The following is an 11,880-nucleotide window of genomic DNA, read 5'->3' as shown; positions in this document are numbered from 1 at the left end:
AACACCTCTGTTTTCCCCGCCACAGATGGATCAAAGGTCAGCTTTATGGGCAGGTAACCATCGTAGGGGAAACTCTGAGCTCCCGGGCCCCATATCTCCAGCTCTTCTATCTTCTGTATAGGCAAATGGCTCAAGTGCCTATCATAGAAGTCTCTGTACAACAAAGTCACTTGAGCTCCAGTATCCAGGAGGGCCTTCGTGTAGACTCCTTCCACCTGGATGGAGACAGTGGGGGATGGGCCGACCAATTCTTCTGGGTAGGGCCGGGTTGAGGCCACCCTCTTCTGGGGACCCGTCTTCATCCAGTTGGTTTTAGACTTTATTCTCTTTCGAGTCTGGTATGCATTGACCCTCCCCACAGTAATGGGAGTACAAACCCGCTGAGGGATGTTATCGTTTCTTATTTGTAGACATTCCTTCTGAGGGGTCTGGTTTTCTCTCTTCCTCTTCCCTCTATTCAGTTTGGAGTTCACTGAAAGGCATGGGCACCCGGTTGACTCCCTCACCGGGGCCCTCTGGCGTTTCCCGACGGCTGGCGGTTATCTATCTTCTTCTTCTTGGGACTGGAACATCTACTGGCGAAGTGGCCACTGCCCCCGCAGTTGTAGCATAGCGTCTCTTCTCGGTCTCGAGTGGGGCTTGGTGTTGGTGTATCTGGAAACAACTCCTTCCTAGGACTTGGTTTCTCGGCTCCCCCTTGACCTTTCGCCATCATAGCAGTCAACATCTCCATCACCTGGGACATCTGTAACTTCAAAGTGTCCACCTCCTTATCTCTAGCGGTAGTCATGGCCGGTGTAACTATTGCTACCGGTTGTTTGACGGGCTCGGTGAGATGTTCTTCCCTTTTCTCTTCCAGTAGGGCCTCTTCCTCTCTGATCATTCGGATGAGGTCAGTGTACTCCAGATTCTTCCCATCCAGTCGGGCACGCAGTGTCCATGCAATAGGATCCATGTGTTGAGCTCCCCTCAGTACCTGTTGAGCACGGGCCTCATCTACTTTTCTTGGGCTGATCCCCTTCTTTAGGATCATCCTATGCAGGATTTTATCTAAACGTCCCATGTAGTCTGATAGTTTTTCACCCTTTTTCTGGTAGCAATGCTCTAACTGATAAGCAAGCTCAGAGATTTTCTCTGTCCCACCAAACACAATCTGTAGTACATCTAGGTACTCCTGCGCATTACAGTCTGTCCTGGTCATCTTCAGGTTGCGTACGGCCTCTAGAGCAGGCCCCTTTAGACTTTCCACAATCCTCTGCTTCTTTATGCGCTCTGGAACTTCCCATTCCTCTAGTGCCTGAGTTGCGCTATCTAACCACTCTTCAAATCCCTCTTCTTCCGAAGGTACAGGTTTCCTCCCTGAAAACATCCAGAGTTTTCTGTACCCCGACATCGGGTAATCTGTGGGATCCTTCTTGCACTGGGCCACAATCTCCCCCAGGACAGCACACAGTTCTGCGCTAAGGGTGGCCGGTGCTGATCTGAGACTCTCGGGTGAGGTACGGGCCGCAGCCTGCGGTGATCCCGTTGGCGAAGGCTCCTCCTTTATTGCGTGCGCCAACCTAAAGGATCTGTTGTCTTGTGTCCGTACACGGTTGCGCTTGCAAGCCTCTGGCATCCCATCCCAGTATTCCACTAGCGCATACTGATATTAGATGTCTGGGTCTGATTTTATCTCCATCACCCATGGTTCATGGTCTGGGGACACTGACTTCATTAACTCCTCTACGGTCTCAGTCGACCATTTCTCCCCTGGGAGGCTAATGACCACTGACTGACTTGGGTCGGCCTTAGCGGCTTCACACCACGCTCTGACTCCCTGTGGGTCCATGCCGGTACCTCTGGCGTGTTCACCGCTGTCTCAGAAATCCCGGATTTACGAGCCCCCACGTATAGCGATACCCTCACTTAAGAGGGCCGCAAGTTTGGTTTGGATCCTGAGCACAGCTCCGCCAACCCCCCGGCAATCTGCACTACCCACTCTGGCACAGTTAGTATCTAGCAATACACATTAAATCACTTATACTCTAAATATGTGTGTGTGCGTGCGTGGGTAACTCAAGCTCATAGACAATCTTTGAAAGTATATAACTGACTTTACTTGTTGTTTTATAAAAGGAATAACATGAATTGAACATTTGGTTTGCAACACATAAGCAGGTCCCTGCAGTAACCAGTAATAAAGATAAACAGAGTAATCAGCACAATAAAGTATTGCTATGCAACTCTAACGCTGCCCTTTTTCAGCTACTTCCCCGCATGGGTAAACTAACACCCAGCACTATCTACCTATGCAGTCAGGCCTGACTGATCTAGATGGAAGTCCAGTAAAACAATATTCGCTAGCAATCTTTCGGTGGTGCACTTGAAGAACAACTTTGTAATCCAAACGAATAATAAAGATAAAGCATCTGTCTTTAAACAGCTCTCACCACCCGGACAAGTCCAAGTCCGGTTTCTCTGCCTTTTCGTCTAGGAACAGGAATCCACCGACCTCCGAGTCTTCAATCCTTCTGGTGTACTGTAGCAAGGAATGAGAAAATGTCTCTCAGGTGCAACTAGGCTGGCAGAGAGCTCTTTGGAAAAGAGCACAAGGCTAGAGGTCGACCGATATAACGGCGGCCGATATATCGGCCGATATTTGCCGTTTTTTAAATAATCGGCATCGGCCGATTTGTGCTGATGAAAAGCCGATTTAGAACTACAGCGGGACTTTGAAATGACTTCTGTATAGAAGTCAGTCTAAGTTGACTGAGTCGTCATAGCAACCCTTTCCTCCTCTCTGGGCAGGCTGCCAAGAAAAGAACTAAATGATACAATGTTTACACTTGAATGAATGAAGTCATCTCAGTGTGTAGAAGTTCTCAGTTTAACCATTTAAAGACTAAATCTTTTCTGACACTTGTTGCTTACAAGTAAAAATCCTGTATTTTCTGCCAGAAAATCACTTAGACCCCCCCAAAAATGATATATATTTTTTTAGCAGAGATCCTAGGGAATAAAATAGCGGTTGTTGCAATATTTTATGTCACACGGCATTTGCACAGAGGTCTTTCAAATGCATTTTTTTGGGAAAAAAATACACCATTTAAAAAATAAAAATAAAATAAAAACAGTAAAGTTAGCCCATTTTTTTTTTTTGTCCAAAAGTTTTGACTACCTGTTTTTATTTAATATATATATATATATATATATATATATATATATATATATATATATATATATATATATATATTTTTTATCTAAATCATACATACAAGTAAACTGATTGGAGGTTTGTTTTGTTTAATAAATGTTTAACTGTAAGAAATTTTCTGTATCACGTATGAAGGCCGCTTTCACACTGGAGCGGGCAGGCGTTGATGGTAAAACGCAAGTTTTAGCGGCTCTTTACCATAATTTTAGCGGTGCTATTTGGCTGCTAGTGGGGCACATATAACCCAGCTAGCGGCCAAGGAAGAGGTTAAATGCGCCCATGAAGCACTGCTGCCAAATCACATTGCATGCGCTTCGGCAGTGGTGCCCATTCATATCAATGGGCAGGAGTGGTGGAGGAGTGGTATACACCACTCCAAACGTGCTGCTTGCAGGACTTTTTTTTAAGATCCTGCCAGCGCATCGCCTCAGTGTGAAAGCACTCTGTCTTTCACACAGACTGCAGGGGAGCCATTTTACAGGCACTTTACAGGCGCTATTTTTAGCCCAAAAGCGCCTTAAAACGCCACAGTGGGAAAGGTGTGTTAGATCAAGGGGGATTAAAAATAAATAAATAAATAAAATAAAATCGGCCTAACATATCGGCCCAAAAAAATCGGCATCATATATCGGCAATCGGCCGCCATGATTTCTAAATATCGGCATCGGCATAGGCCAGAGAAAAACCCATATCGGTCGACCTCTACACAAGGCCCAGGCTTCAGGCCTTGTGCCTCAGCAGTTCAGCACAGATCTCCTCTTGCTTGAAGAGAGGGGGGTGTCCAAAGAGGAAGAACTAGGCCTCTCCCCCTCCTTATATATCCTCCCCCATAAGTCTTTGAGACATAACTCAAAACATCCTGGGAACCAGCGGGGTTCTGGGAACAGTAGTTTTATAGTCCTTAAAGAGACCCCGCTACACTTGCATTACACCGAACCCACTAAAGAAGGATGTCAGCTCTCCCTGACTCTCGAGATCACCATTAGGCCTCTAGGGGTCGGGCCCTTGCTACATTTAAGTTAAGCTCATGATAAATAGGGGCAAACACAAAAGTGTTCAGTTTATAATTTTGCTCAGTGTATCTTTTCAGGTTACTCTTTAGGACCAGAATATGTAAAACATACCCTACCTTCAAAAATGTATAGTAAGGTTATTAGTAGTGGATGTGTAGCACAGACCCAAGGTCTGTCCCATGTTGTTCCATTCCATATAAGGGCACAGCAGCCAGGCGCACAGCAGCTGTACAGTCTCACAACTCAATAAACAAGACAGTGCATGTCTTTTTGTAGTTTTAATGCTGATTAAACTGGGTTAGGGTGCGGGTGTGCCTTAGGATATTTAAAATTCAGTGCAAAATATAAAAGAGGACACTCTCTAAGTCTCTAAGCCCACGTACACACGGTCGGAGATTTTGCCAACCAAATCCGTTGGATTTAATCCGACGGATTGTGTCCGAAACTGTTGCATACACACGGTCGGGCCAAGTTGGCGAAAAATCCGATCTTTCAGAACGTGATGATGTAATTTCGTTACGATGGGACTACATTCAGGCTAGTAGCCAATAGCTTTGATGTAGGAATTTGATCTGAGCATGAGTGGCACTTGGTCCAATGAAAATGCTCTACACATGATCGGATTAGGTCCGTCCGGCCCAATTGGTCGGGAAATATTTCCAACATGTTGGAAAATTGGGTCGGACAGAGATTCGGACGGAATCAGTCCGATGCATACCACACACAGTTGGATTATCTGACGACACGGTCCGATAAGACTCATTCCAACAGATTCTCCGACCGTGTGTACAAGGGCTAAGACTGACTCTTCAGGGTGAAACCCCTCTTGAGTCTAGCAATAGGTGAACTACAGCTCAGTGGACTCCAATGCAAGAGTAAACCTGAGTCAGCAACTCTGGAACTGTCTTTCCAAGGGTTAACAAGAACAGTCACTAGGATCTCTCACTCTCAGGCCTTTACTTACTGGGCCCTATGTACTTGGGTCCTTTTCTGCAGTACCAGCAAGCTTCTCTACTGTGAGCCTCCAGGCCAGATCCTCAGTGGATTTCCTCCAAACTGCTCCCAGCAACTTCAAAGAATACACCCCCCAGCTCTACCTGAGTTGGAAGCTCAAGGACCCTGCTGTTCTAGGCCCCAGTCTATTTATACCCACCTGAGGCTGTATGAATATGGAAGTTGAAGATTCAGCCGACGTCACCGACCAATGCATCACCAGGTGGCCCTGTCGCTTACCTATATAAGAACTGTCAAACGGCGGAACCTGCAGTCGTTTATTAGCTTTCGTCGCGGGCTGACCTTTTCTTTTTCTTTTTTTTTTTCAGGGTCTGCCAGTGGTGGCGGGCGTGGTGACCTACATCAGGCGACATTGTTTTTTTATTTTTAATAAAGGAATTGTCAAAAACTGTGTCTGTTTTTTTTTTCTTTTTGACACTTTTTTGGTCAATGGGTAGGAGTACAATATACCCTATACTCATTCACATCAGGAGGCTGGGATCTGGGGGCACCCTTCTTAAAGGAGGCGTCTAGGCTCCTGTCCCCATCAACATGGGAACAAGGTGCTTTGGGGGACCTGCTAATGTCTGGTATGGATTTTGGGGAGGCCCCAGGCCATTAAAAACAAAATTGGCTATAGGGTTCCCCTTTAAAACTATACCAGACCTAGGGGTTTGGTATGGATTGGGGGGGAGGGGGGGCATACCATTTTATTTTTTATTTACACATTATAAACATACTAACATTATTTTATGCTTCTGGGTCAGCTCACAGGAAGTGTCACAGGAAGTGACAAGACACTGCATTTCTGAACAGATGAACAGGTATTTTCTGTACTTGCTGTAAGTATTTTACCCTGATAAAAGGCAACCAATGCAGTCGTCACGTCTAAGAACTAGTAAGCTGCCACATTATATTTTTGTTCTTGTGCTTACATATTCTTTGTGATCTATAGCAGTGAATGCAATTCAGTGTTAGAGTAGAATTTTGTTTAAAATTTTTAATTTTAAGAATGTTTGTTTAATTTGTTTCATTGTTGGTGTGGTCACATTGATGTTCAAAAGAAAATTCAAAGGAGGAGGATGAAAATCTTTTCCAGAATGAATTAATTTCATACAGAGAATGTGTTTTTTGTTTGGGAAATTACATTCATTCCAATCAAATGTTAAAAACAAACACAATTTTGAAGCACTTTTGAATGACATTCAACCAGTCATCAAATGCCAATTTACTAGTATGTGACAAGCTTAAGGCACCTCCTTCTCTCCAGTTTGCACTCAGCATACACTAATGCTGCGTACACACAACCGTTTTTTTCCGTCAGATAAACTCTGACTTTTTTTTCCAACGGAGTTCCGCTGAAACGGTCTTGCCTACACACGGTCACACCAAAGTCCGACCGTCTAGAGCGCAGTGATGCACCACGCATACGATGGGACTAGAAAAAGGAAGTTCAATAGCCAGTAGCCAATAGCTGCCATCTCGTACTTGCTTCAGAGCATGCGTAGTTTTTTGGTCCGTCGGAACAGCATACAGACGAACGGTTTTCCCAATAGGAATTGGTTCTGTTGGAAAGATTTAAAACATGTTCTATTTTTAGGTCCATCAGAATTTTCAAAAAAAAAAGTCAGATGAGGCACACATGATCGGAATATCTTATGAAAAGATTCTGTCTGACTTTTTCTGCTGGAAAGTCCAACCGTGTGTACACAGCACTACTGTAACAATATCACTCCAAAGTCCATTCTTAAATATCAGCTGTCCATTTGTGGGCAAGATTAAGCTCTTTTTAGGCAAAACACGTAAAAGGATGAAGGTCCTAGGTGGGGCTAAGTGTGGACCATTCAAATGTAAAAATCAAGTTTGAAGCTGAACCTGAAGTGTGGCGTTGGCTCCTAATTATATGGTGGATTACTCTTCTTTTGCCATACTTGGCTAGCCTTTACTTTAAACTTACAGAAATCATAACTTTTAAGATGTTGTTTTTTCACAGTTGTGCTAATAAACCTAGTAAATGGTCTCTTCAAATGAAATACACTCCTGTTTCTTGCTTTGTATTATGTTAAATCAGTAGTTCAGTAGTAACAAACAGAGTCATGTATGTGGATCCTAGGTCACAGTTCTACACAATGCAAGATTCATTGTTCCCCCCCCCCCCACCCCAAAAAAAAAAAGATGCAGCGTGATATGACCTGCATCCACCCTTGAAATGTATGTGGAAGAATATTCCCCATCCTTCTGCAGAGTATCCATCTTATTATTCTACTAGCATCATGACACTTTCAATTACAGTGATACACTGATACACACCTCTCTTAATTAACAAATTCAGCTACTGTATATCAATGTTATTGTATTCCAGAAATCACAGGCATTGAAATACATACAGTACCTTGCAGTACATTCTCTTAAAATACAGTATTTACACTCACCAATCTCCTAATTTTGTAATGTTAAAGGTTTTTTTATTTTTTATTTTTGAGTAATCAATTCAGGAAACATATTCTCTTCTTCATAATACAGTTATATATACACCTCTAATATACAGTTTTGTATGTCATTGTGATTGCATGATGTCAGGATGCAGGCTTCTTGTTCAGATAAGCCACTTTGCTTCATTTTTTGGCTAGAGAGCTTTTCATCCTTTTAAAGTGGTTGCTTAGAAACAGCGCGGGAGAAAGATAAATCAGTTCCTTAATTTAAGCCGTGCATGTAAGACCAATACTTTACAGCACAAGAGGATCTTGAACTTAAACTACCTCTTTTATAAACAATCGCCCTGTGCCTTTATTTAGAGGGCTGGGGGATGTGTTGATAAGGAGGCAGGTTCTGCTGACCTGAGCTGGGATGATGTGTGTGGTGGGGGTACATGAGTAATATGAGAATGACATCATCTTGTGAGAGTGGATCCTCCCCAGGGAGAAGGGGTAAGCAAGAGGAGGGGATGAGAGAAAGGAGCAATCACTCTGAAAGCTCTGGATGGATCCCAGCACACGGCATGCTGGCTGACTCCAAGTATGATCGCTTTCGCAATGACTCTATAACTTCTGCAGAGGAGCAGATACCTCTGGCAGCTGAAGCTATGAGTGGACAAGTGGCCCCAAATTCTCCAACCACCTCGCCGGCACTGGGTCAGCCATTTGCTGAGTCGCAATGCCCAGAAGAACAGGATGTGGCTACCACCTTCTGCATGATGATACCCCGAATGGGGCAGTGGAAATTCTCAAGTCCTGCGGCTTTCCTGAGCCGATCTCCTTCTGGAGCTAGCAAGGAGCTTTCGCTGGAGAAATCTGGGTCTTCTGGGGGACTGGGATCAGTGTTCGGAGCTTGTGATCCAGTTTGTTCCACACCTTGTACTCTGCAGGTGATAAACCGGTTGCGAGGAGGAGCGTCAGGAGGAGGTAGAAAGACTTCCAGAGCAGAGACATTTAAACTGTCTGGAGAGGAATGGACCCGTAAAGGAAATTTTATCAGTAAACCAGCTCAGGGATGGCTTCATCCTGATGACCGGCTGCAGGGTCCTGGAGTTTCTTATATTGTAAGGGTAAGTCATGTTGCAACAAGAATCAATAGAAGCATGTGTGAGCCACCAAAAAAAATGAAAGAATTTTGGGTGGGGCAGCCTTTCTGCAAATAATAAAGATGCAGCATTATACCAAAATGAATTATAGGTGGAAGCTAAAGAGCTTATCATTTGCACTAGGTACGTTAAACACAAGGATTGCAGAAAACAAATACAAATAAATAGCTTTCTGCTCCGAACAGCTGTCTAATAAATCAAATTAACCCCTTTTCATCCTGGCTCATAACACTTTCAGAGATACACCCTGTGTTACCACAATTATGTGCATGCCTCTTTAACTAATGGCTCGGCGCAGTAAGAGCAGTGCGCAGGGTGTTCTGTCCTGTTACCTGATTGGCTATTTTCTCTTGCCTGGTGCTGATTTGTAAAAGTGCTGATGCAATGTTTTTCTTTGTTTTGCTGAGCACTGATTGGCTAATATCTTCTTTGTTTTGAAGGAACTAAGGAAGGGCTTGCTGATGATACTGTAACCATATTACCTTCTAGAACAGTTGTTCTTAAACAGTCTTGGAAAGCCATTATCTGTTTCACCAGTACTGCCAAAGGGAGAGAGAATATCATTTGCATCCAAATGTTTTGGGGGTAAAAATAAAATGTATGTTTGAGATGTAGCAATCCCTTATATATGGCTAAAACTAAGGACCACCTTTTTGCAAAACCATTGCATTCATTATGTAGCTAGAGCTGCTAAAGTTTGCCTAAGTTCTATACAGCTGTGAATTTTGCATGGAGGTACAAATCTGTATGGTTATCTAATTTTAATATAGATGGGTTAGATATATATATATGCATAAATAAAGAGAGATAGAGAGAGCAAATAAGAGTGATTGTCTAAAGGTAATGGGGAGATGTCAAAATTTTGCCAAGGGCTTAATACTCTCTTGCTTCAGTAGAGAATTAGGTTGACATCTAAAGTGGAAACTGATCTAAAGCCTCCTTACCCTTAATTGCCCTACCTCCTCTGCTGTGTTTTTATGCAATATTCAGTTTCTGTAAAGTAGGTTTGCATTTTCTCTTGCCTTTCCCAGGGGTAATCATCTGAGCCAAGGAGTGGCTTCCTTCTGTCATCCATTCTGGACTGTTGCACATTTTGGTTGCAACTCAATTTATTTATTTATAAGAAGCAAGGAAGAAAGATAAAAGGGAATAGAACAAAGTATTTGTCAGATAATGTCTAAGGCATGCAAGAACGTCAGATAAAATGTTGATGTTTACATAAGGGGAATTGCATCTTTTAAAAATCTTGTGCTTTTACATTAATCATTGAATGCACATCTATAATTTATAGAAAGAGTGAGTTGTTTTCCAGCAGTATCCTTATTACAAACAGCTTCCAACAGATTGCATTAGGTCATTGTTTTCATATACAGTAGGTACATTACAAAGGGCTAGCACTCCTCATAAAAAGCAGACCAGGTCCTAAAATCTGAGAATTCTAGTAAAGGTAATTATAGACATAATATGATGGTTATAAGACCCAACTGACACAATATTAGTATTTTGCACAGTCCTGGCATAAACATGCAAAACCACACTGGCCAAGCATATACCCTTTGCGCTGGCCTAAATCAGTGGAACAATAACAACACATAAAGAAAATCTATAGTGAATTTGTAAACAATTATTTCTAGATTACTTTGACAAGTTGACTGCACAACCAAACAATTGTTTCCAGACTGGAAAACTGTCATAGACTTAACTTCCACAAAAGCTGATCCAATAAGGATAAATCATGTACCTGTACATGCCTTCTTTATTTTCATCAGCTGTCCCAAAGGCCCAAAATGCAAGAGGCTAAATATACAAATATGACTTGGACTCTGTGTCTTAACTGGGTATATTTTTTCATAGTTAAATTAAGTTTGCTTGTGAACCTGTCAGGCATTTTTAACTTTAAACAATACCTGCCTAAGAAACACCAAAGTGCTAATAAATATTTAAGCTATAAGATTTTACTCTGTTTACCTCTTTGCTGTAGCTTCACTTTGTAATGAGGGGCTTGACTTTCCCAACTTGAGGATGCCAAAGCTTTGCTTACTAAATGCCCTCTAGTTGAATGAGAGTACCTCCACCTAGGATACAGCAGTGTGGGTATAAAATGTAAGCGGAAAATGGGGTCAGCAATTTTTTCTTTGAAGAATATCAATTTATTTTGTAGATCATCCTCATTCTCTCAATTTTTATCCCCTAAATTTCTATTTTTGCATAGTTACATTGACCCAGTCTGGGCCAATGTAGGTAAGTATGTGCCATACCTGGCACCTCTACTATAGTGATTGTCACTTTCTTCTGGGTCCCATGCTGAGCAGCTGCACTACTGCTTGGTGAAAACAGAGAGTTGCTCGCTCAGCAAGGCGCTATTCAGAGAACACTTTCTCTGATTGGACAAGGTGGGGATAGGGATGTCACATACCATCTTTCACCTCATCCATTCAGAGAATACTTTGTATACATTGAGAAAATGCAAAATGATCTCTGAATGGTGCCTGTGCTAAGCCAACACATGTATGGATGTTGGGGTTCTGTGCAGATCCAAACTTAGCACTTTTTTGTTTGTGATGTGATCCTTCTTAAATAAATAAACTTTTAGACTTATTCTAAAGATCTGGGGTATGCTGGCAAATATTTACATTGTGTGCTGAGCAAGCAACCTCTTGCATTCACTAAGCATTGAGGCAACTATTCAGCACATGACCCAGAAGCCAGCGACAATTACTGTAGTGAATACCACAGACATGCAGACTCACTCTTGAGCCTGGCTGTGTGCTTCCATAGAAACAAACAGCACAGCTCATCCCTGCCTCACACTCTGCTCGCAGTATTTGTTTGACAGCCGTAGGAGCCAATGCAAAGGTGAAAGGGTGAAAGGAGGGTGCTGCTGCAGACTGGTACAGCGGTGGATTCAGGTACGTGTTTAGAGGGAGTGAGGGGTTGATACCACTACTATTACATTTTTTACCTTAATGCTCAGAATACATTATGGTAAATAATAGCTTTGCTTTATAACCACTTAGGACAGCGGGGGACCATAGGCTTCTGCTGCTGTCAGTCAAACTCCTGTGATGAGGGAGCAAGGACATGGCTTATCAACGGCG

The 11,880-nt window shown here is 42.8% G+C and overlaps 1 protein-coding gene across 1 annotated transcript in view; it reads left to right on the top strand.

Annotated features, from left to right (window-relative positions):
- Positions 1-8,039: 8,039 nt before the first annotated feature.
- Positions 8,040-11,880, top strand: part of SHC2 (SHC adaptor protein 2) — a 99,671-nt gene continuing 95,830 nt past the window's right edge. Inside the window, exon 1 of the mRNA XM_077475615.1 lies at positions 8,040-8,746. Within this exon, the coding sequence (XP_077331741.1) occupies positions 8,072-8,746 (675 nt within the window). The 5' untranslated portion in view covers positions 8,040-8,071. The remainder of the gene's footprint in view (positions 8,747-11,880) is intronic.

Source organism: Lithobates pipiens, unplaced genomic scaffold (assembly GCF_037356315.1).
Source record: "Lithobates pipiens isolate NorthernLeopardFrog02 unplaced genomic scaffold, aLitPip1_a1.2 Scaffold_13, whole genome shotgun sequence".
NCBI classification, from domain to species: domain Eukaryota; kingdom Metazoa; phylum Chordata; class Amphibia; order Anura; family Ranidae; genus Lithobates; species Lithobates pipiens.
Note: the sequence above shows the minus strand (reverse complement) of the source record. Positions and strands in the feature narration are given on the sequence as shown.